General features: G+C 39.0%; 1 protein-coding gene across 1 annotated transcript in view; it reads right to left on the bottom strand.

The window, feature by feature from the left end:
* The window catches only part of LOC108637488 (collagen alpha-1(XIX) chain-like), a 51400-nt gene continuing 27335 nt past the window's right edge, over window positions 3209-27273 (bottom strand). The window contains exons 6-8 of the mRNA XM_018058115.1: window positions 8694-8738; window positions 5322-5366; window positions 3209-3274 (exon numbers count right to left, since the gene is read on the bottom strand). Of these exons, the coding sequence (XP_017913604.1) occupies window positions 3209-3274; window positions 5322-5366; window positions 8694-8738 (156 nt within the window). The remainder of the gene's footprint in view (window positions 3275-5321; window positions 5367-8693; window positions 8739-27273) is intronic.

The following is a 27273-nucleotide window of genomic DNA, read 5'->3' as shown; positions in this document are numbered from 1 at the left end:
ATGTCACTGTTGAATAAACCAAAATGGGCAATATTTTAGCTACAAAATATCAGGAACACTGCGACATGAGTAACAGTTGCTACTGCAGGCTTTTCATGATTAAATTATATTTAACAATAAAGTACAACAGAATCAAGTTTAATGCTGAAGAAATTAGTTTTTAAACTTCAGTTAAGGTTTGATTGACAATATAAAAATGATAATTTTAAAAGCAAACTAAATTACACGATCTGAAACAACTGTTTACAAATATTGAATTCTGTTTTAAAGAGGATGCTTACATTTGCTTTTCTATTCACTCTTTCCTTTCATCAGTGCAGCCAAGTAATATTCCTATTTTCACAAAGATCAAAAGTAAAGACTGGGATCAAGGTTTAGGAATGAATATCACCTCACTGAACCTCTGCCAAGTGGTCTTTTTCTAAGGTGATATTCATAGTCTAATTCTTGCCTTTATTTCTGGTCATATAACAAGGAATGATTTGGCTACATCAAAAGAGTTGGCAGACTCTTCACTACCTCATACCAGTTAGAAAGCTCATCATTTAAAAAATCTACAAACAATAAATGCTAGGGAGGATGTGGAGAAAAGTGAACCCTCCTGCACTGTTGGTGGAAATATAAATTGGTGCAGCCACTAGGGACAACAGAAAAGAGGTTCCTTGAAAAATTAAAACTAGAACCACCATGGTGGTAGTTTAGTCGCTCAGTCATGTCCGACTCTTTGCAACCCTGTGGACTGTAGCCCACCAGGCTCCTCTGTCCATGGGATTCTCCAGGCAAGAATACTGGAATGGGTTGCCATTTCCTTCTCCAGGGGATCTTCCCAACCCAGGAATCGAGCCCAGGTCTCCTGCATTGCAGGAAGATTCTTTACTGACTGAGCTATCAGGGAAGTCCAAAGCAATCTTGCTCCTGGACATGTATCCAGAGAAGACTATTAATATAATTTAAAAAAGATATATGCACCCCTATGTTCACCACAGCACTATTTACAAAAGCCAAGAAGCCTGGAAGTAACCTAAATTTCCATCAACAGGGGAATGGATAAGGAAGATGCAGTGCATATATACAACGGAATATTACTCAGCCATAAAGAAGAATGAAGTGATGACAGTTGCAGCAGCATGGATGGACCCAGAGATTATCATACGAAGTGAAGCAAATCTAAGAGAAAGCTAAATAAAAGTAAGAGAAAGACACGTGCAATCTCAAATATGACAGAAGGGAACCTATCTACAAAACAGAAACAGAGCCACAGACAGAGAACAGACTTGTTGCTACCAAGGGGAGGGGCTGGGGGAGGTATGGGTTAACAACTGGGATTAGCAGATGCAAGCTTTTACACATAGGATGAATAAACAGTAAGACCCTACCATATAGCACAGAGAAGTACAGCGTCCTGTGGAATTTTCCATAATGGCAAAGCATATGAAACAGAATGTATATATCTGAGCCACTTTGCTGTACAGCAGAAATTAACACAACATTGTGAATCAACTATACTTTAATAATATGAATTTAAAAAATAATAGTGAACTCTTCTCTTTGTTTATTGCTAGCAGTAGCCACATAACATCTATGGCAATACTGAAGGAACCTAAGGAAAATCTCTAAAAGAAGGGATGGTTACGACCACTCTGACAGAAACAGAGAAATTCCAATGTAGACCTCAGCTGGGGGTCAATTCCTCAGCCAGAATAGAGACCTCTCCCTTCCTGTCTCCTGGGCCATGCTGTCAGAGATCCAGGGATCCCTGGATGATGTTCTAACCAGGAACAGGGCAGTGAGTCAAGGTTGTCCCTAAGATAAACCAAAGCATGGTGACTCTGAAGAGGGCTGTCTTCTGGGAGAGTCCTACCAGTACCATAAACTAACCTCTGAGGGGAAGAATGATTCTCTCAAGCAATTTTCGCTTCGGGACTGACTTGTCTGGTCCATGTCCAGAATAATACTCTTTCCTTCATAAATGAATTATTTATGTTTCTGTCATGTTATAAACTGCAATAGACTCAGGAATATGCTTTCAAATGAGGTCTTTTATACATGTTCAAGTTTCATTGTGTGTGTGGTGTCTGAACTGAGTGCAGCATCTTCAATACGTTGAGGAACCATGTGACAGGTTTGGACTAAGCCACCCTGAAAGCTCCTTTTCTAGCCATAAAGAAAAGCAGCAGATTTTTCTACTTGGTTTATTATATTAGGTACAGAAATGTCACCTGAAACCATCATGTGGCATTTTCTTTTAGTTGATAAACTTTTCTCCTTTTGGTCAGTAGCCATGTGGCTGTGGTAGATATGATATCTCTAACAATAACTCCCTGAATTATTTCACTTTGCAACTAATGTTAAACACATTAACTAAGGAAGAAGGGTGAGTCTTATTTTCCCTGCATACTCAGTTTTCCACAAAGAACTGAAACTCAAATGAGACTGACTTTGTTCAGAAAACAAATTGTGACAGAAGCAGTCCAAAACTTTCATTCTGGCTTCACACCGAAATGAGTGCCGCACATAATTTTCCTGTTGAACTAATACAGAAACAAAAAGTTACTAATCTAGAAATTAAGGCTTGATATCAGTCATTTATCTTATGGAAAATTATGTGTGGTCATGTATCATAATTAAATAGCAAAAACTAAAACATCCCACAAATGGTAAATAATAATCAAAGCAAAACACATTTTCTAACATAAGGATTGTTATGTAAATCTTACAGTTGACCATTAACCACTTGAGTTGTGCTTATCATTCAAGATATTGTCTTTTCTCTTTGGTGCTTTCTTTCTGATACCTCAACCATATTCTCCATAAATATTTTCACTCCTGGTAAAATGGACTATTTGAAGGCAACAGTTAACAGATATAAGGAATTAGAAGGGAAATCTTTGAAGCCAAATGTATCTAATGTTTTTCTGTAACTCATAACCTGTGAGAAACTATTTATTACTGAGCAACACCAACTCTATATGTAAAATATCAAAATAGCCACCAAGATTTTAGTGAGACGGTGACTTTAAACTACAGAGAATATATCTGTTTTTCTTGCTCATTCTCATTTATTCCTACAGGTAAAGTCCCATTAATAAAATAGGAATGTATGTAAATAAAGCATTCATTTAATGCCACGGTCTTGCAATGACAGTTATTCTAAAGCAAAAATGTTCAAGAGACTCCTAAGAAGGAAGATTCTTTTAAAAAACAATCATCACTCAGTGGACTCCTCCTCAGTTATAGGTTTATTATATGGCTGTCCTGGCTCCCTCTCACTGTTCTGTGAGGAAACGTAATTACCAAACAGCTTATAACATGCATAATTTATCTTATAATTGTAATAGATGCTCATTCTCTCTATAAATACCTAATGAAGAAGCAAGTTACTGACCACTGCCCAGAAAACTCAACACAGGCCACCCAGTCTAATTTGAGATGATCTTTTTCCCCCTTCCAGCCTCCGTTCTGGCTGTCTAATTACATGGCATTTTATGAAACACAGGAATGGTGCTGTTTTTGTCCTATTTGAAAATAAAGCTAGACATATGAACTGCAGAAGAATGCAAATGATGTGTGAAGGGAAATTCTGGATGACTAAGACACTTCTATCCTATATAGTGGCTCAGTGGTAAAGAAGCCACCTGCCAAAGCATGAGATGCAGTTTCAATCCCTGCCTCAGGAAGATCCTCTGGAGTAGGAAATGACAACCCACTCCGGAGTTCTTGCCTGGAAAAGTCCCCTCTTACTCTGTTGGTGGGAATGCAAACTAGTACAGCCACTATGGAGAACAGAGTGGAGATTCCTTAAAAAACTGGAAATAGAACTGCCATATGACCCAGCAATTCCACTGCTGGGCACACACACCAAGGAAACCAGAATTGAAAGAGACACATGTACCCCAGGGTTCACTGCAGCACTGTTTATAATAGCCAGGACATGGAAGCAACCTAGATGTCCATCGCCAGACAAATGGATATGAAAGCTGTGGTACATGTACACAATGGAGTATTACTCAGCTATTAAAAAGAATCAATTTGAATTAGTTCTAATGAGGTGGGTGAAACTGGAGCCTATTATACAGAGTGAAGTAAGCTAGAAAGAAAAACACCAATACAGTATACTAACACATATATGTAGAATTTAGAAAGATGTTAATGACAACCCTGTATGCAAGACAGCAAAAGAGACACAGATGTATAGAACAGTCTTTTGGACTCTGTGGGAGAGGGAGAGGGTGGGATGATTTGGGAGAATGGCATTGAAACATGTATATTATCATATATGAAACAGATCGCCAGTCCAGGTTCGATGCGTGATACACGGTGCTTGGGCCTGGTGCCCTGGGATGACCCAGAGGGATGGGATGGGGAGGGAGGTGGGAGGGGGTTCAGGATGGGGAACACATGTACACCCGAGGTGGATTCATGTCAGTGTATGGCAAAACCAATACAATATTGTAAAATAATTAGCTTCAAATTAAAATAAATAAATTTATATTAAGAAAAAAAGAAAATTCCATGGACAGAGGAGCCTGGTGGGCTACAGTCCGTAGAGTCACAAAAGAGTCAGACATGGCTTGGCAACTAAGCAACTAAAAGACACTTCTATCTTCCACGCTTTCAGTTCAAATTGCTTTGAACTGAAATTCAAATGATTTCAGCTTGAATTGATTCAGAAAGATTGCTTGAACAGAGGGGTTTACAACTTGCCTCGGCTCCAATCTGCAGCCCTTTCCACATGAGTTCTCTTTACCTCTGAGTCTGGTAACCAGCACCTTGAGGGGATTTCAGGAGTTCCCTATGTCTGATCTGTGATATCACACAGTCTTGGTTTTCTAAAACATTGCCTCTGCCTTTTTAACATTCCCTTTATTCAACTCTTTCACATTGTTCTGTTTTGAATGTGCCACCCATTTTCTGTTGGATCCTGTCTATTACAATTTATTTAGTTCTACCTATTTATTTCCTCAGGGAAAATTCCGCTGATGGCATATAAATTAAGCATTTATTTAGAGTTGGACACGTCATCATCCATCAGTGCTGTTATGACACAAAAACACAGTAAATATTTGAATCATTTCTGTATCAGTGGAATCATTTCACTAGAAATGTGTAAAAATAACTACCACCTAAACAAGTTTAGAAAGATGTCTGACAGTCACTGATTTGGTAAGTCTACTCTAAGTGAGACAAATGTTTTACAGAATTTCTATAAAATCACTGAACTGATTTTATGGAACGCACAAAATCAAATTAGATATTCTAGTTCAGAATGTTTTCAAGAACACAGCTTGTTATCACAGTTAAGCATGAAAAGTGATCTTTACCTTCTCGCCAGTTTCTCCTTTGCTGCCTTCAAAACCTTGTTCTCCCTGTAGAAGAGGAATATGATGTGTATAATAATAGGTACACTTCTTTTAACACATGTAATTATTACAATAAAATAATAGTTTCTAAATTTGAAAAATCAATAACTGTATATATTAAAATGTTTCTAACATATAAGCTGAAAACCAATATTAAAGTTACACAAAATTTTAATTACTGACTGAAGGAATAATTTTCCAGGGTACAAGCTCTAGTTTCACTACTTCCAATGCAATTTGAGGGCTTCCCTGGTGGCTCAGAGGTTAAAGCATCTGCCTGCAATGCGGTAGACCTGAGTTCGATCCCTGGGTCGGGAAGATCCCCTGGAGAAGGAAATGGCAACCCACTTCAGTATTCTCGCCTGGAGAATCCCATGGACGGAGGAGCCTGGCAGGCTACAGTCCACGGGGTCACAAAGAGTTGGGCACGACTGAGCGACTTCACTTCACTAATGCAATATGATACCCATAAGCCTGAATTTCTCTATCCATAAGACCTTTCTCACAGGTTTTTTGACAATTGAATGCATCAAACAGTGTGCCTGGCAAAGACTGTCAGTCACCATTGCTATTATACTCTCACTGTTTATGCCACTAGACCCAGTAGGAACGTCCTTCTCAAGCTGACTTCCATGAAGGCCATTCCAGGGAGACGTGTGTGATGAATGAGCCGAGAGTTCTGGCTCCAGCTCTGAAGCCAGTGCCAGGCTCTTTCCTGCCCAGATGGCCTGCCTCTCCAGCACAGAACAGGGTGGGCTCTCACTCACCATATTAACTCTGAGAGGTAGAAACCCCCTGTTCTTCAACTAAACCTCTCTGATCTGACAAGCTTATCTTCCCACTTAACTCTGTACAGATATTTAGAGCACTGATGTTTCATTCATACAATCAATAACTATTCACTGAATGCCAAATGTGTGTCAGGCACTCATGACAGTACAGCCAGCAAGGAAATGTTGGGGAGGGTCATACACACCCTTCCACCTACAAGAAGTGCTCAGTAAACATTTCCTGAGTGCACCAAGACAAGGGGATGAAGGGTTTTTTATCTCCAGTTTTTTTTCTGCAATTCTTCAAACAAAGTGACACAACATAATTTACATTCATACATTAGAATAGAAATGCAGCTATTTAATTAATTTATTTATTTTAAATTTTTATTTTTACTTTATTTTACTTTACAGTACTGTATTGGTTTTGCCATACATTGACATGAATCCGCCACGGGTGTACATGAGTTCCCAAACATGAACCCCCCTCCCACCTCCCACCCCATATCATCTCTCTGGATCATCCCCATGCACCAGCCCCAAGCATCCTGTATCCTGTATCAAACATAGACTGGTGATTCATTTCTCACACGATAATATACATGTTTCAATAACATTCTCCCAAATCATCCCACCCTTTCCCTCTCCCTCAGAGTCCAAAAGTCTGCTCTACACATCTGTGTCTCTTTTGCTGTCTCGCATACAGGGTCATCATTATGAAATGCAGCTTTTTAATATGTGTATATATAGTCTATGTATATTATATATAAAATCATATGTATGTGTGTATATGGACACATATATACATGATTAAACAATTACTTCTGCTTCATCTGGTGTCCCATATGGTAAAGAATCTGCCTGCAATGCAGGAGACCCAGGTTCAATCCCTGGGTAGAGAAGGTCCCCTGGAGAAGGAATGGCTACCTACTCCAGTATTCCTGCCTGGAGAATTCCATGGACAAAGGAGCCTGGTGGGCTACAGTCCATGGGATCGCAAAGTGTCAGACACGACTTAGCCATTAACACTTTGACTTTCTGCTTCATCTATCCTCAAAAAACGTACCAGGAAAGAAAACAAGTTAGATTTGGGTACATTTGCCACTGAATGTGTGGTCTTTTTTCTGCCCTTTTTCCTAAAATATAGACTTTAACTTGATCTGTTGATTCAAGCTGACACGAAGCTGCTAAATGGCCCAGTACCCCAGCTACAATGCCAGCATGAGGCAGCCACCACAAACAACTGCTGGAAAGTCCAAAACTGTTTCCCAGCAGATAAATCTACACGTCCCTTGGCTGGCAACTCGACTCACAGATGCGGCGCATGCTGTATTACTAGGTTTTGCCTAGAACTGCTGGGAAGAAATGCAGAGGCTTGCTATTTCTTCTCTGCCAAATCAATCTTGGTATTTTCATCAAGCAAGTAAAGGAAGATTTCTTCAAAAGCTATAACTATAGATAACTGCCTGTCTTTTTATGGTAATTTTTTAGTTACAGAGCAAAACCTAGATGGTATAGTAACTTCTGACTTCTGGTTGCTAAAGTCTGTGAAACATCTCCAGAGCATAGAAATGACATGACTGGTGGGCATTTAATATTGCATCAATAATGCTCTCCCCTGTGGTGGGTTATCTGGGTGGTATCATGACAGCTGGCCCCACCCAAAGTGGCCCCTCATCTCTTCAGAAGAAACTGGAATAAGCCAGTCTCCGTGTTTCCAATAATGCTGGTCACATCCAATCATATTTCTCCCCAGGAGAAGAAACCAGCCTTTGGACAGCAAAGGATGAAATGAAGTTCACCTTGGTGAAAAGAAAGATTCTAGGCCCAAAGAATCTGGCCAGTGCAAAAGTCCTTATTATTTACAAATTTATCATTCTGAAACATTTTTTGAGGAGATCAGCTGCAACATCTTTGCAATATTTAATATTTTATGCCATTGTAACTATTACATTTAGCTCAATCTGGGAAATAACAAAAAAGGAAAAAAAGTAACCACAAATAGTCAAAAGCAGTCAATCCTGTTCTAGACTTCATTTAGCTTCCCTGGGGGCTCAGCAGTTAAGAACCCACCTGTCAATGCAGGAGACCTGGGTTTGACCCCTGGGTCAGGAAGATCCCCTGGAGAAGGAAACGGCAACACACTCCAGTATTCTTGCCTGGGAAATCCCATGAACAAAGGAGCTTGGCAAGCTACAGTCCATGGGGTCACCAAAGAGTCAGACATGACTGAGTGACTAAATACCACCAAAATTTAGACTCTTGGTGAAAACATTCCCAGGGCAGCTGTCATACTCCCAGGCCTCAGAAAGCACCACTACCCATTCTCCAGAGAAACATGTGCCCAAGCCCCTCTCACAGAGTTCTCCCCTAGAGTAGCTCCTCTGAGAAGGGGTCGCTACCATGGGTTCTCTTTGAGACGAAAGATCAAGCGGTGGTCAAGTCAGGGGACTAATTCAGTCTCACCAAATTTCCTGTATCTTCATTATATTATGTGCAACTTCAACTTTTGAGATGTTAAAAGTTCTTAACTAACATGAAACATTAAAAAAAAACTGTTTACCTTTTGACCAGGTAAGCCTGGAGTGCCACGTAAACCATTTTCACCCTAAAAGAAACACACAGAATAAATTTCATTAGTCACAAAACACAAACGAATGAAGAATTTCTGCATTTCTAACCATCTGTTCTAGAGTTGTGGGGCAAGGCAGCCTAACGCTGAATGTTCAGTGAGTACAAGGGCTTTGCATCCACCCCTCAGCTGCCAACTCCAGGACTAGCACTTTCGCTTAGAAAATAAGAACGCGGAGGCTCTGACAGGTTTCACCTAACTAGGAGCATCACCTAAGATTTGAACGTAGGCTCTCTGATTAGACAGCCCATGCATTCCATATGCTTGTGCTTCATTTTATTTTCCCTTTCGAATCTCTGGGCATAATGTTCTAGTCTGACACAGGTTGTCTACAGGCCAAGTACTGTTCTGACAACCAACTGTTATGACCATCTTCTTACAGGTGATTACACAATCAGGAGATAGAACTGGAATTAGAGTTCACATAATTCACTTCTATACATCTAACCGCCCCTCTTCATCGTCTCATGGAAAAGGTTTTGTTCTGGTGACCCCTTATCTAAAAACTTATGTCTGTGTATCTATGTGTGTGCATGTGTGTTTGTATATATATATATATATGTTTGTGTATATATACATGGCACCACCAACTCAATGGACATGAATTTGAGCAAACTCAGGGAGATAGCAGAGAACAGAGGAGCCTGGAGTGCTACAGTCCATGGGGTCACAAAGAGTTGGATACAACTTAGTGACTTAATAACAACAGCAACAACTATATATATTCACACACACATATATACGTATGTGTATCACCTCAGATATGCATGTGACAGAAAGTGAAGAAGAACTAAAGAGCCTCTTGATGAAAGTGAAAGAGGAGAGTGAAAAAGTTGGCTTAGAGCACAACATTCAGAAAACTAAGATCATGGCATCCGATCCCATCACTTCATGGCAAATAGATGGGGAAACAGTGGAAACAGTGGCTGACTTTATTTTTTTAGGCTCCAAAATCACTGCAGATGGTGATTCTTTTCCTTGGAAGGAAAGTTATGACCAACCTAGACAGCATATTAAAAAGCAGAGATATTATTTTGCCAACAAAGGTTTGTCTAGTCAAGGCTATGGTTTTTCCAGTAGTCATGTATGGATGTGAGAGTTGGACTATAAAGAAAGCTGAGCATAGAAGAATTGATACTTTTGAACTGTGGTGTTAGAGAAGATTCTTGAGAGTCCCTTGGACTGCAAGGAGATCCATCTAGTCCATCCTAAAGGAGATCAGTCCTGGGTGTTCATTGGAAGGACTGATGTGGAAGCTGAAACTCCAATACTTGGCCACCTGATGTGAAGAGCTTACTCATTTGAAAGGCCCTGATGCTGGGAAAGATTGAAGGTGGGAGGAGAAGGGGACGACAGAGGATGAGATGGTTGGATGGCATCACCGACTCAATGGACATGGGTTTGGGTGGACTCCGGAAGTTGGTGATGGACAGGGAGGCCTGGCGTGCTGCGGTTCATGGGGTCACAAAGAGTCAGACACGACTGAGCAACTGAACTGAACTGAACTGAACTGAATGTTCAGTATACATATACATACATATACATATACATACATATACATATATATGCATATATATATATATATATATATACACATACACACATAAAGAGCATATACTTTCTTGCTCGTTCCTGTCGATCGTCTTTAGATCAGTTTTAAAGACATGCCTGATGCTCTTTTATTTGAAACAATTACTTGGGAGAATTTTCAGTTTTTCCCAGTCCATCTGGTTCCTGTGCTGGGTCTGAAGGTTTTCAGCAGAGGCCTATCAGTTTCCATTACTACAATTCACAGGCCATCTCTTTGACAAGCCTGCTTTGCAAACAGCACACAAGCTAGAATGAGATACCCCGGGAGGATGTGCACATTCCCAGTGGAGCCTCAGGAATTCAGCTGCTCCAAGGAAGTGATTTGGGCTCTCGTGTTGCCAGGTTTAGAAAGCTCAAAACAAACGAGCAATTCTATTGACCACTTTATTTCCAGCAAACATTGTTAAGATTTTTTAAAGTATTGTCTAGAATGAAGTTAGATATCACTTCTTAGAATTTTTAAAATAGAATTCAAATATATGAAGAAAAAAATAATGTCTTCAATTTTAAAAGTAGCAATAATATATTCTATTTAAGCCTAAAAAGATCTTTCTCATTTCATCAATTAGTACATTTCTGGAAAGGTTCCATCATTTTTAGCAGCAGCCTAGTGCTCTATGTGTGTGCTCACGAATTCATGTCCAATACTTTGTGACCCATGGGTTGTAGCCTGCCAGGCTCCTCTGTCCACAAGATTTTCCAGGCAAGGATAATGGAGTGGGTTGCCATTTCCTCCTCCAGGGGCTCTTCCTGACTCAGGGACCAAACCCACATCTCCTGCGTTGGCAGGCAGATTCTTTCATCACTGAGGCACCTGGGATGCCCCATACTGCTATATACACGCACATAATTTTAAAGATGAAGGCTTTTCTTCAGTTAAATTAAATTATCTGAGTTGCACAGTAAAACTGCTATTATCACAGAATATACTGGAAAAGCAAAGGCAAAACTTTGTGGCTAAGTTTAAGAAGTGTTGAAGCCGCAATAAAATACAATGTACTTATCTATATAATAAATTTATATTATTTAAAAAGATATATAGTTTTAGACCTCAGGCATCCCACAATTACATTAGAAACTTCCCATTTTGTTTAATAAAGTGACAGTTAGAGCACATTCTGATTTGACCCCAGGGTGCATTCTATGGAAACAGCTTCTGTTACTCATCACAGAACTATGCCCATTTGTCCACGAGGAACACAGTTATTTTCATTGGTTGGTTCAATGTAATGTTTTATATCATATTAGAAGTTACACATGATAACAAGATATGGTATGTAATCCAGTAAAGCTTGCTGACAGTGCACATTGCCAAAAATACTTTTTAGAAAAAAGAGAGTAGTACCAGGAGCTCCCTGCTTTCTCTGCTCATGGCTCATGCTTATATGCAATGTGCTGTGAGAACTGGCACCTAAAGACCCACCTCTGGGGTTATGTCAGCTTATGTCAGCTTAGGGTCACACCTGGATGACCCGGCAACTGGGTACCAAAAGCCCTTAAAAGGAAGAATGCGTCTCTTTTTGATGGACGTTGGTCTTATGACTGTTATAATGAAAATGTTTTCCTATGGCGAGTGTTAATTGATCTCTGCTCTTTCCTGACCAAAAATTTGTTTCATAAACATAATTCTAAACTCCATGATACCCCAATTGACAGCACTGATCACTCTCCCAGGAGGTGAGTTGGCTTCACGTGACACAATAACATGTGAAAGATTTTGAGATATCAGGAAACTTTTGATGCTTAAAGTGTGCAACTCTGGTATTCAGAAACATTTATTTTCTTCTCACAGATTTTCTCAAAGTTACCAGAGAGGTCTGACATAGAAACTTATAATCATATAAAACCATTTGGCATTTTTCCAGTCCCTGAGGGACAAGTTAGCATATTGCTTTCGACTCTAGCCCCAAATAGTATTAAGTAGCATAACAACTGGCCTTCCCTGGTGGCCCAGCTGGTAAAGAATCCACCTGCAATGCAGGTGACCTCATGTGATTCCTGGGTGGGGAAGATTTCCATGGAGGAGGGATAAGCTGCCCGCTCCACTGTTCTTGGGCTTCCTTGATGGCTCAGAAAGTAAAGAATCCACCTGTCATGTGGGAGACCTTGGTTTGATCCCTGGGTTGGGAAGATCTCCTGGAGGACTGGATGGCACATGGTAACCCACTTCAGTATTCCTGCCTGGAGAGTCCCCACGGACAGAGGTGCCTGGAGGGCTACAGTTCATGGGGTCACAAAGAGTCAGCCACGACTGAGCGACTAAGCACAGCATAGCATAACAGCAGAAGGAAATAATAGTCTGAAAGAGCAAAATTTTGTTTGAGAGATTAACAGACCATCTTTCTCCTGTTAAGATTTTATCTAAAACTTAATTTGTGTCAATAGAACGAACCTTCCTAACTCTGAATCACAGTTTCAAAACTCTTGTGCCCATGCAGCTTGGGATCTAATTGAATTCTATGCAATGAATGCCTGCCTGAAATTACTGGAGGAGCTGACAGCTGTTTTTTCTAAACTCTTGCTGTCCCTCGGTGTTCCTAGTCTCAGCACAGGAAGAATTAAGAAACTTCTTTGGCTTCCCATCAATATTTTAGCCCATTATTGAAAGAAAATTATAATAAATGCTTCTTGTCTCTACTGTAATGTTCAAAGCTTATTTCTGTGGCATGTACTTTGTACTTCAGGTTTTTCCATCAAAGGGCCTGTGCTCCTTTCTTATTATGAATTCAAGGTCCAAATGGGCCACAGATGAATATGAGTAATGAAAAGCAGGGGAAAAAAAATCTAACATTGCTGCTGAGAGCACTGTCACTGTGTTATTACTGCAATACATAGCGTGTCTTCAACTTCACAGTTCAGTTCAGTCACTCAGTCGTGTCCAACTCTTCATGACCCCGTGAACCGCAGCACACTAGGCCTCCCTGTCCATCACCAACTCCCAGAGCTTACTCAAACTCCTGTCCACTGAGTCAGTGGTGCCATTCAACCATCTCATCCTCTGTCGTCCCCTTCCCCTCCTGCCTTCAATCTTTCTCAGCATCAGGGTCTTTTCCAGTGAGTCAGTTCTTTGCATCAGGTGGCCGAAGTATTGGACTTTCAGCTTCAGCATCAGTCCTTCCAGTGAATATTCAGGACTGATCTCCTTTAGGATGGACTGGTTGGATCTCCTTGCAGTCCAAGGGACTCTCAAGAGTCTTCTCCAACACCACAGTTCAAAAGCATCAATTTTTCTGTGCTCAGCTTTCTTTATAGTCCAACTCTCACATCCATATATGACCACTGGAAAAACAATTGCCTTGACTAGATGGACCTTTGTTGGCAAAGTAATATCTCTGCTTTTTAATATGCTGTCTAGGTTGGTCATAACTTTCCTTCCAAGGAGCAAGTGTCTTTTAATTTCATGGCTGCAATCACCATCTGCAGTGATTTTGGAGCCCAGAAAAATAAAGTCTGACACTGTTTCCACTGTTTCCCCATCGATTTGCCATGAAGTGATGGGACCGGATGCCATGATCTTCGTTTTCTGAATGTTGCACTCTAAGCCAACTTTTTCACTTTCACTTTCATCAAGAGGCTCTTTAGTTCTTCTTCACTTTCTGTCATAAGGGTGGTGTCATCTGCATATCTGAGGTTATTGATATTTCTCCCGGCAATACTGATTCCAGCTTGTGTTTCTTCCAGCCCAGCATTTCTCATGATGTACTCTGCATATAAGTTAATTAAGCAGGGTGACAATATACAGCCTTGACATACTCCTTCCCCGATTTGGAACCAGTCTGTTGTTCCATGTCCAGCTCTAACTGTTGCTTCCTGACTTGCATACACATTTCTCAAGAGGCAGGTCAGATGGTCTGGTATTTCCATCTCTTTCAGAATTTTCCACAGTTTATTGTGATCCACACAGTCAAAGGCTTTGGCATAGTCAATAAAGCAGAAATAGATGTGTTTCTGGAATTCTCTTGCTTTTTTTATGATCCACTGGATGTTGGCAATTTGATCTCTGGTTCCTATGCCTTTTCTAAAACCAGCTTGAACATCAGGAAGTTCACGGTTCACGTATTGCTGAAGCCTGGCTTGGAGGATTTTAAGCATTACTTTACTATTGTGTGAGATGAGTGCAATTGTGTGGTAGTTTGAGCATTCTTTGGCATTACCTTTTTTGTGACTGGAATGAAAACTGACCTTTTCCAGTCCTGTGGCCACTGCTGAGTTTTCCAAATTTGCTGTCATATTGAGTGCAGCACTTTCACAGCATCATCTTTTAGGATTTGAAATAGCTCAACTGGAATCCCATCACTGTTTCCCACTAATTAATTCATATTCATTAATATAAAATTTACTTAAATTGAGTGTTGAGTGAAATAGCTGGAACATATATCTGAAGTGAAATGCTAGAATCCTAACATGAAAACCAATAAAGGAGGAAGCCAAAATTAAATCTGATTTTGATTTTGTGTATCACTAACCTGACCTCCGGAGAAGGCAATGGCACCCCACTCCAGTACTCTTGCCTGGAAAATCCCATGGACAGAGAAGCCTGGTGGGCTGCAGTCCATGGGGTCACAAAGAGTCAGACACGACTGAGCGACTTCCCTTTCACTTTTCACTTTCATGCACTGGAGAAGGAGATGGCAATCCACTCCAGTGTTCTTGCCTGGAGAATCCCAGGGACTGCGGAGCCTGGTGGGAGGCCGTTTATGGGGTTGCACAGAGTTGGACCCGACTGAAGTGACTTAGCAGCAGCAGCAGCAACCTGACCTCTGCATTTCCGACAACAGTCCTGCTGTACTTAGACCATAATTTTTCATGACTGAATTTTTATATGGTTCTTACATTCCTGCCACTCAACTAAATATTTTAGGAAATAAAACATATACCTCCTATGTTTTTTTCAGATATTTCATCCAATCAGAGTCCTTTTATTTCAGGGAGGAGTATTTTTTCCTCCTATGTGTGAAGACTTCATTTCAAAAGCTAAATTGTTAAATTAAAAAAGCTATATACTGCATAGGATTGAACACGTCAAGCTTTTTTAACTCTTGTATTTGTTGGATCCTTTATGCAGCTAACACAAGGAGATATATTCACATGAATGTTCAGAATAGGGCAAATTTAAAACATTCTTAATAAAAAAATGAATGAGATCCTATTGTTACTTATTTTTGTGAATCTTTCAAAGAAGAGAAAGCCAGCCCACCAAAAGTAGTACATGGTCAGCACATGTCTTAATCACAGTAATATAAACATGGCGAGTTAGTAACAGGTGAACTCAACATCTACTCTTAGTAGAAACTTTTAACCTGAGTCTATGTGTGTGCACAGTATATGCAGAGGAGCACTCTAGAAAACAAGCAGGGGGAGTATTCTTAAACACAGGGTCAGGGGTAAATTTATACATTTGTATCCCCCAGTTTCACCAAAGAATATTAAGGTACTGACCCTATTGAAAGCTCTTTAAAGTCAGGCATGTTCGTAGTTTACTTTGTATTGTGGCCAACAAAACAACACAGTTTGATGTGTGGATACTGAAGCAGTGTCTTCTGAGCCCCAAATTTCTGCCCACTGGTCTTTTTTCACACAGGACAAATATCATATGGGTCTTACACACGACATCCCTTTCTGTCAGCATGAAGCTTATCCAGCAAGTCAATCATTTTTCAAATGAGTGTTTGGAGTCCTTCTCTGTCACTGTAACTGTCCCCTGGGCACATACACTCCTTTAAAATGTGGCACTGAGAACTCAGCACATTATTTGCTCCACACATAATCTCAAGTGCACACACACACACACACAATCTTGTTCTGGATATTACACAATACTTGCATTACTATGACTTGCTTTTCCAAGGCTAAATTGCTTGCATATAGAGTAAATATGTAGTCAACTAAAACTGCTAAGTTCTTCTTTCAAAGAGGATATTTTTACAATCCTTTTTCAAATTACTGGAGTGCAAATTACACTGGAAAAAAAGAAAGAAAGAAAGTGAAAGTCACTCAGTCATATTCAACTGTTTGTGACCCCATGAACTGTAGCCCGCCAGGCTTCTCTGTCCATGGGACTCTCCTGGCAAGAATACTGGAATGGGTAGCCAGCCTTTCCGTGCTCCAGGGGATCTTCCTGACCAAGAGATCCCGTCTCCTGCACTGTAGCCGGACTCTGTACCATCTAAGCCACATTATTCAAATAAAAAACAAAAAATTTTGAAATAGTTTGGGGAAGTAAACATCTCTTTCCATTTATAGCCAAGTTAGGGATTTGAGTTTTGGCCAATGTTGCTGACCTCATTACAAAATCTGCACTCCAGATTTATGTCATCAGAATGGCTTTCTTAAAGTGGATCTGTTAAGAATGAGTGTGTGGATGTTTCACTTTCTTGTGAGAGCAGCTGGAAGGCAGTCTTGACGTGATCTTGCAGCATCACAAAAGTACCAGGGAAACAGAAGACAACCGAAGTGAATCATCCACTGAAATATCTGGAGAGGAGTAGCGGACATCTGAATCACATATTCTAACACATGGAAGACAACTGAAGATATAACAAGGGGGCAGTGTCATCAGTAAGCTCCTGTTGGGGACAGTGAGACACCCGTAACTGCAAACTACTTCCGGTCCGCCGTGCTCGTGTTGAGTAATTTACAGTTCTACTCCATATCAGTTAATTCAACTGAAGGCACCCAAGGCACCAGCTCCTTATCCTTAGTCCTGAGGGAAATGGTTGTGAAAGTCTGGAGGAAGAACACACCTTTGCAATGTTGTAAGAAAGTCGGGAGATTTCCAAACCTAACACAGAGGACAAGACAGCAAGATCACCTGGAGACCTCTGCTTGAGAGAGAAGGGACAGCCTGCTTGCTCCTGGGGAGATGGGAAGTCAGTTCTGGGGCTGCACACTCTCCCCTCTGTTCCTGCTTCCCCAAACCCCACTTCTGCAGACAGTACCAGAGACTTTCACTGAAGACTTTCAGCATCCAGGGGCCTTTCCAATCCTCCTCAGAATGATTTTCTAACAATCACCTTGTGTTTCTCTTCTTTATTGTCCTGGAGCTAAGTCCCCCTGAGTTCTGAACAACTCAGCAAACATTAGGCAGAACCAAGCAGGTGCCACGTGCTGGCCGGGTGATGGGGTGAGAGGCACGAGGTGCACCCCTAGCCCTTGTTCTGCAGGAGCTCACACGGGGGACCGGGACACAGACTATGCGGGTAATACAAATAAAGTGCTATGTGAGCAGAGTCCAGGGCTGCTAATTCTGCCTCGCGGCCAAGAAGGCTTCGTGGAAAAGATGCAACTTTTCTCGTGTTTGAATTCAGTAATCTGTGAAAATGCAGTGATGGTGGGAGGAAAGAAATATACTGACTGTCTGTGGTTATTCTCTAGAACCTTCTTCTCTTACCCAGCAGCCTCAGGAAGGACCTTCCATGGGCTGTGACGTCCCTGACCAAGCTGCTAAAATCTCGTTTAGACCCATCCATATCAAGAAAATCCTAATATCTGAGCTTGTAGACATCTATAGAAAATACCAAGTGCATTTCTAAACCCATTACTGCATATCTCAGAAATCTACACCAGGAATAAAATAATGAGGACAAAACTGCAATTAGAAAAGATACTTGCATCCCTATGTTCAAGCAGCACTATCCACAATAGCCAAGACATAGAGACAAGCTAAATGTCCACTGACAGATGAATGGAGAAAGAAGATGTGGTGCCCGTATAGAATGGAGTATTCTGGTGTTTGTTGTTGTTTAGTCTCTAAGATTTATCTGACTCTTTGCAACCCCGTGGACTATAGCCCACCAGGCTCCTCTGTCCATGAGATTTCTCAGGCAAGAATACTGGAGTGGGTTGCCATTTCCTTCTCCAGGGGATCTGTCTGACCCAGGAATCAAACCCAACCTCTTGTACTCTCAAAGAATTGGCAGGCAGATTCTTTACCACTGAGCCACCAGGGAAGCCTCAGTTATAAAATAAATTGAAATATGAAATAATGTCATTTGCAGCAACATAGATGAATCTAGAGATGATCACACTAAGTGAAGTAAGTCAGACAGAGGAAGACAAGTATCATATGATGTCACTTTTATATGGAATCTAAAAGAATGACACATGGGAAGATATCTACAAAACAGAAACAGACTCACAGACGTAGAGAACAGACTGGTGGGTGCAGGAGGGCAGGAGGCTGGGGTGGAGTGGGAGGCTGGGACAGCAGATGCAAACTGTTATATAGGAGGGCCACACAACCAGGTCCTGTACAGCACAGGGAACTGAATTCAGTACCCTGTGATAAACCATAATGTGAAAGAATATGAAAAAGGATGTATATGTGTGTATGTATATATATAGGTGTGTATATATATATTATCTGTATAACTGAATCAATTTGCAGCAATTAGCCCAACATTGCAAATCAACTATACTTCAATAAAATAAATTCTAAAAAAGAATAAAACAATGTGCCACTAAACTACGCAGAGAAACAGAGACTGTGTAATCTTTTTTATGGCAATGTTTTAATATTTGTGTGCTAAATTCTCACAGTGCATTAAACCAAACAGGAACATTAGCAGACTAGCGTCTTAAAATCTGGCTAACTGTTTAGCAAATAAAAGTCGAGTGCATGGGTGCCAGAGAGACTGCATGTGTCGAGCCTGTCATCCATCTGTTGTGTTCTCTGCCAACTGCTCCACTTGGGGTGTGAGTGGAAGGCATTAGGAGGGAATAAGAAACCATTAAGAAATAAAATCAACTGCAGAGTGAGCAAGTTTCTTTTTCTCTTTCCTGTTCTTCTATTACCTCTGTCCTTCTCAGGTTTCTGTTTATTTTGGTGCTAGCTGTATCAATATACTGCCCGCAGATAAGACAATTAAATGAGACTCACGCTAGGTAAAGGCAGTCGCTTTTCACTGATAATTTAAGTCTCATTCTTGTAACTTTAGTAAGTGAAGCTAATAAGTAGTCTGACAAAACTATTTTCTTTGTGGTCATTTTTTTTCCATAAATAGACATTGCTTATGATAAGAAGTTCAGTCCCATGTCCAGATTTAACTATATCTTCATTTACTGCAGAATTCTCTGAAATACAAGAGTATACATGTGATTCTCTGTTAAGAAGTATTTTCTCTAACATAGAGTCCGTACCAGTTTTATAAATCTTGACAATTCACAGAACGGAAATATCCCATTTTTAGAATAAAGCTGTGTTGCACTTTTTTTCTCCTTATTTAGTTTGCAATTCAGACAATAAGTTGTCACATATAAATAGATATTTTAACTTTTTCAACTTGAAAATTCTTGATTTCACTGTCAAGCTGGGTAAAACCAGATAATACAGGGAGAAAGCCAAATGACAAAAATTCTGTAGTTTTCTTAAAACACTCCTGTAAGTTTCAGAGTTTCTCAGACATTAATGCTACATCTGGAGCAGGGCTGCTGCAGAGTTCATTATAATTCACAACAGCTACCACCCTTGTCTATGCTTTCATAAATTGTAACAGCATCTGCCTTTATTTCCTGAAGCTGCAGTCTTCTCATAAAATGTCTTTTTAAGGGAAAATTGAGATGCAAAGATCAGAGTCATTTCATTTTCCAACAGAAAAGAAATACAAAGACAGTTAGGGAACAATGGGTTTGCCCAGCTTAGTTTCATCCTGCTACAAATACTGGGGGCTTCAGAGTTTATGGTGAAAAGACCCGTCACGCAAAACAGATCACAAGGAGGATAGTCAGTCTGGATATTTTTAAGAAGTGCAACTTGGCAACTCTCACCACGTTATCAGATACACTACTCTGGCGCCTTAGTGCATGTGACTTTTTACCTCTAGAAGTTTGATTTTTTTTTTTTAATAAAGTCATGACACTAAGTGAAACACTTGCATTTTTGATCAAATGAATATCTAAATCTTTTTGGTCAAGTGAATAAAAAATATACATATTTAGATATCAAAAGCATATTTGGTGGAGAGCATAAAGAGAGAATTTTTTGGTTAGATGTTGAGATTAGGTTAATCTGGAGAGTGTTCCCATGACTGGCCTGCCCCGAGGTGGACGTGCAGGACAGACAAGATCTCCAGAGAATCAGGTGTGGCAAACTTGAAAGAATATTTCAAATATAACTTGAATCTGGAAACCAAACAAAATAAAACTGTATTGTTTTCATAGTAGTACTTATTTCAGAAGGTAAAGCTACACAAAATCCTTTCACTTGGTGAAAAACATGCTGATGATTTTCAAGAGGTGGACATAGTTTTCTGAGGTTGGGAGAGTTATCTCTAAGGACAGGCAGATTATTGACATTTCTCAAAAGAAGTCATACAAATGGCCAACACATACATGAAAAGGTGTTCAGGATCATTAACTTAAAGATATGCAAACAAAACCACAAGGAAATATCATTTAACATCTGTTAGAATGACTTTTATAAAAAAAGACAAAAGATAACAACTGTTGCCAAAGATCCGGAGAAAAAGGAACACTTATGTACTATTGGTTCAAATGTATTTTAAATAAGCAAACTAAATTTCATTTTTTCCTACTAAATCAAAATATTGAGCCTAAAATAAGGGTCTATAGACTTCACATTTAATTTCCAAATACATGGGGTTTCTAAAGTATACTTGATATTTATTTCTCATTTTGATGTTAATTTTTCATTTAAATGTTTTTTTCTCTGCAGTCACCCTCTGTGTTTTGTCAGTCTTTTAACTTTACTGAGGCTTTCAATGGCTAAGTCAAAGATCTCTCTTAGAAAATGTCACATTGCACTTTAAATTGTGCGGGCTATTTTTAAATACCTTTTGATATTGAATTTCTATAATAACATAATTCCACGGTGATTAGAGAACAGACTCTATGTGATTTCAATACCTTTAGACCATGAAGTTTTTGCACCTTGTTTTGTCCCCCTGAATATATTCCAGTGTCTCTTAGTCTATGGGAACTTAGAATTTGTATCTTACTGTTGTATAAAAATTGTATAAATCTTAATTATGCTGAATTGGTTCATAGTGCATTTCAGGTCTACTATATCTTCCTACTTTTCTGTCCATTCTATAAATTTTTGAGAGTTTGATATTGTCCAATTAAAATCTTAATTTATCTACTTAAAAAGTAATTGCAATATACAGTTGAATTATATGTAACTTTGTTCTGTATTTTCCAAGTCTCCTGTAAATGTGCTATCATACTTTCATAATTTAAAAAAGAAAGAAAAAAAAAAGGAACCCATAGACTTCAAGACAAGGGACACTGCTCCCTCTGGAACAGGAAGGAGGAAAGCCCCCTGTGCACTTCCCTCTCGAGGCTGCAGGCAAACAAATTTAAGATCTAATTTGGAACTGTCTGAAAAAAAAAAAAAATGTGGGCGCTCAGGGGCACTTCAGAGAAGAAAACATGGTAAAGCTGCAAGAACCATGGATCCATGTGGGTAGAGATTCAGATTCTGATTCCACTATTTATTCAGTTCAGTTCAGTCACTCAGTCGTGTCTGACTCTTCGTGAACCCGTGGACTGCAGCACGCCAGGCCTCCCTGTCCATTACCAAGTCCCGGAGTTAGTGGTGAAAATTTGGGGAAATTTCTCCATCTATGAGACAATGACAATAAATCATACCTCATAGAGATACAGTGGGGAATTAACGAAATAATGCAAAGAAGTCTCTTGACACATAATAATATTATGTGTTATTAGTTAACACATAATAATAATTTAGTTAATGGCTACTATTATTATTATTGTAAAAGTTTGTACTTGTGAAATTTTCAGTTAGGTTGAAAATTCATTAGAGTCCTAATATCCAGTTTGTTTTAAGAAGTCAAAGTTATCTAGGATATGCAACTTTTATTTTAAATTTTCCACTCAATATATTTTGAATAAATAATATATATTCCCTCAAATGAGTTCTAGTTTATCTAGTCTTTTAAATAACAAAATAATCAAACTGCTTTCTTTTAAAATTATTTCTATTGTTTACCAAATATTTATATATCACGTCCTGAGCAGGGACTTTCATGAATTATTTCAGCTCATCTTTAAGACAAAATTGGAAATTGATACAATATAATTTTTATTTCATAAAAAGAGAACTTGGAAACAAGAAGAGACATGCCCTAAATTACACAGAGCAAGGCTTTGAGCTGGGATTCAAACCCAAGATGTTTCTAACTCTGGGTATTTAATAACTGAATGGTAGAACAATGATGGCTATCACTTACTGCACACTTGCCCCATGAAAAGTAAGATTAACATTCTAAAAGTTTTCCCTCAAAAATAAACATTTTAAGACAAATTCCAAATAATTCAGAAGATTAAAAAATTGGTTTTAGCATAAATTAGGCTCTATATTTATTCAATTTTTTACTAGCACATTATTAGGATGAAGATTATAATTATTCATATTTTTAAAAAAAACATCCTTAAAAAGCATATTTGATACATGAAATAGGGAGCGAAGCAGTTTTTTATCTGCAATATTCAAGTAATGAAGGCAAGCATGCTCTGAGTGGGAAGTCTGGAGATAACACAGAGGGCAGGATTTGCTCCCAGTGTCCAAATCTCATTTTCCCACTGCACATCATGAGGATGTGAGTTGTGAGTACATGTATGTGTGTGTGCATGCTGTATATATGTATGTATACACTTGTGTGATCTTATTAAACCACTCGCTCTTCCTGAAAACTGGACCATCCAAAGTCCTCGTTTTGACTGACAGTGGTTTCTGTCCAAGTAAGCTTACCAGAAGTCCTTAATGACTAACATCTAAGAACATTTGCTACATAGAGTAGATTTTCTTACATGAACCCAGAACAGAAAGCTTACGAAATCTCTTATGCAAAATCCTAGCTAAGCTGAATAATTGTAAAGGGAACAGTTATTTTCCTGCCATGTGTTGGCAGTAAGGTCACATATATTATCAGGTTAGAAAATCTATTCAAATCTGTGCAAGGTGATACATATTATAATTACAAAAGAACATAATTAAATATTATAGTTCTTATCTTTAAAGTCCTCATGATTCCATAATCCATCAACTGATTTCATAATATAGTGTTCACTATACTATTTTTCTCCTGGGCCCCAGAAGAAAAATGCCACTTCAAGAAACTAATACTTTGTTCAGGGCCTTGATTTAAAAATATTTACTGCTAGCAAACTTCAAAGTATAGGTTTATTTTAGGATAATGGGATTTACATGCAAATCATTGAATTTAATACAATGTTTGACGGGGAGCCTGGTGGGCTGCGGTCTATGGGGTTGCACAGAGTCGGACACGACTGAAGCGATTTAGAAGCAGCAGCAGCAGCATCACACTGTACATAAATGTAAAGTGCAGTTATTATACAAATTCTACTCTGTGCTGCTGAGGGTAGGCTTCCCTTCATTAATATGATTAAAGTTTCTAGTTTAAATATTAAACCTTAAAAAACTTCACTTTGAGAATATTATACCTGGGATATATGTTCTATGGCACTTTGCATATGTTCTCATTCCGAGTGAACCAATTCACCTTGTTTTATTTTGCCTTGTAACAGAACTCTTAAGCACTTCTAAGGCAAGAACTCCAGAGAATCACAAACGCAGAGAAGCAGAGTCCAAGATGAGCTTTGAGATGCTGTGTGGTTACTTCAGGTGATGTGTTAAGACTGTGGGAGCACACCTTTGAGGATACATACTTTAGGAAGGATTTTTCTTTGGAAACTTAGAATCAAGTTATTTTCATTATAAAACAATGGAAATATTTCACCCCAGACATAAGTACCCATCTTTACAATATAATTTAAAATTTCTGAAAGTTTAAAATTAAAAAATTGATATATCTTCATTGGAGTCAAATATTTAAAATTTATGAATCATGCCATCAGATAACACAGCAGCTTTATTGCTCTTTTCATTTTGCATTTATTTATTAGAGATATTTTAGATAAATGTGGATTACAGAAGTGAGAAAAACACTCTTGAGGTGACGTTTCTTCACTGATAAGTGTTATAGCCCTTTAACAGCTACACACACGACTGAGCGACTGAACTGAACTGAGCTGAACAGCTAAATGAATGACATGTTAGAAGCAGACGTAGCCCCATCAGTGGCTGTGTGACCTTGAAGAAAGGCTATGGTCAACAACTTGATGATTCTACAGTCACCGTGAAGGTCCCAGAAGATGCAGGAAACCAGGACCCAAGAGCTGAGTGCAGCCCAATACCATGTTTAGCACCACAGGAGGCTTCACAGGTTCTCTGCTTGTCTGTGAGGCTCTTTGAGAGCAACTCAAGTTAAGTCTGAGCCAAGCAAACCGCTGTAGGAAACATGAAAACGGGTTTGCCAGGACAACTGCACCACGGCTATGACTCCTCTACCACGCTAGCTTTTAAGTTTCTCGGAGACGGTGTCTTGACTCAGATCTTGTGAGACTCACTCCTGTCATCTTTTTGACCAAATGGGCCCCTGGGGCTGAATATTCCTGTTCCCAGAAATACCAGGTCCAAATGAATCATCTCCAGCTGGAATGTTGTCTTGTATCTATTGAGCTCTTACTATGGGTAGAGTGTAGGATGAATCATCACATGAAATGTTCTCTATAAATTTGAGCTTCTAAAAAAAGCAGTAGCATATTGAATTCTGAGTCGTGTTTGTCTCTGTAACACCACATTTTGCTCCAGTTCCTTCGCTCAGCCTAAAATGTCCTCTCTTTTCCAAGAAACCCTGTAGTTTTCTGGAGAGTTTCTTGACTTGCGTTCTTAACTTCCTTGTCTGCTGCTTTGTTACTCTCATGGCCCTTGATGAAGATGGATTTGATCAGCTTCTGCCAGGGTTGAGCCTCTGAAGCTCTTGTACTGAGCTCCGTCTGCTGAGAGCACCTTTTCAGGAGTTGACAGCCTTCTTCACAGATAACCTTATACCTAGTTTTATAAGTTTTGGAGTGTCTACAAAGAGGATCCAAGAAATGTCATCTTGGTGCACAGAATTCAATTAACAGAATTCAATACCAATCTTAGTAAATTATGTTTTAGAGTATAACAGGCAAATTGTATCTGCTTTCCCATCATTGATCATGTAAACACATATAAATCTTACTTTACACCCCACAATAAAGAAGTCTAATCATCTATTTTATAGTCCAAGCTCTCCAGTGATTCTGTACTTGGCTTAAAAAAAAAAAGTTCGCATATTCAAGTAATTTATAAAACCCCAATGATCTGAAATCTTAACAATCTGATTGTTATCTTAGGAAGAGACTGGTGAAATGAATGTACAAAGCAAATGCGGATGGAGCAATCTCTTTAAAGAGTAAGGAAATTCTGTAGTGTTCTCTGGAGGATACTGCATTTTGAAGGAATTAGACTTTTAAACAGGTGTCTGAAGGAACTTTTACTTATTGAAGAGCCTTCGTTTAATGACAGCAGCCCAAATACCTTGCAGCAAGGTATCACTGTTTGACAAAGTTTGTTAGGTTTTACAGAGTTTGACATTTACAAGAGTAAATAATTTGCATATTAGACTGGATAATTCCTAAGAAAAACAAAGCAGCAACAAAGTCTCATTCAGACATCAGAAACATGCTTAAAAAGGACTCAGAAAGTATCTTCTGAACCTCCTAGCACTTCAGTTTCACTCTAGCGACAATGTTAGGTTAATAACCACAGGGTCACAACCATCTAGATAATGAGGCAGTAATTAGTGCAGTTAGAAGAGCTATGGAAATTTATGTTAAACTTATTTTACTGAAGAAGAGAATTTTCTTAGCATCAAACATGTGAACTCTAATAATTTAACAATTTAAGTGAAAAACAAGACAAGGTAATTGCAGTTTAATTTATAAATATAGCATTTTTTTTCAAGTTTGCGGAATAAGCATGATAACTTCTTGTGAGTAGATTCATTATTTAGAATCATCTTTACAATATTAGAGAAGACAATGTAAAAACTATTTTACTCATGGATTAAAATAGATTTCCTGTATTGTTATTTATCATATCTCATATGGTGCTATATTTTTAAATGTTTAGTTTATGTCTGCAGTGAAATGCATATTAAAAGATGCTATATCATATGGTTGCTTATTTGAGGATTCTAAAAAAAAAATGATATAAATTAACTTATTTCCAAAACAGAAATAGAGTCACAGATATAGAAAACAGACTTATGGTTTCCAAAGAGGAAAGGAGGGGAGGGATAAATAAGAAGTTGGGGATTAACATATACATACTACTAGACATAAAACAGATAAACAAGGGCCCACACACAGCACAGGGAACTATATTCAATATCTTGTAATAATCTGTAGGAGAAAAGAAGCTGGGAAAGTGTAGATTTATTTTATTTATATATATCTATATAAATAGATATATCTATAAACATATAGATATATATCAGTGTAACAGAATCATTTTGCTACACACCTGAAACTAACATAACCTTGTAAATCAAACAAAAAGAAAGAAAGTGAAGTCCCTTAGTCATGTCTGACACTTTGAGACCCCATGCACTGCAGCACACCAGGCTTCACTGTCCATCACCAACCCCCGGAGCCTACTCAAATTCATGTCTTTTAAGTTGGTGATGCCATATGACCATGTCATTCCGTGTTGCCCCATTCTCCTTTTTCAGTCCTTCCCAGCACCAGGGTCTTTTTCAATAAGTCAGTTCTTCGCATCAGGTGGCCAAAGTATTGGAGCTTCAGCTTCAACATCAGTCCTTCCGATTAATATTCAGGACTGATTTCCTTTAAGATTGACTGGCTGGATATCCTTGCTGTCCAAGGGACTCTCAAGAGTCTTCTCCAACACCACAGTTCAAAAGCATCAATTCTTTGGTGTTCAGCTTTGTTTATAGTCCAACTCTCACATCCATACATGACTACTGGAAAAATCATAGCTTTGACTAGATGGACCTTTGTTGGCAAAAGTGTCTCTGCTTTTTAATATGCT

Source organism: Capra hircus, chromosome 14 (assembly GCF_001704415.2).
Source record: "Capra hircus breed San Clemente chromosome 14, ASM170441v1, whole genome shotgun sequence".
NCBI classification, from domain to species: Eukaryota; Metazoa; Chordata; class Mammalia; order Artiodactyla; family Bovidae; genus Capra; species Capra hircus.
Note: the sequence above shows the minus strand (reverse complement) of the source record. Positions and strands in the feature narration are given on the sequence as shown.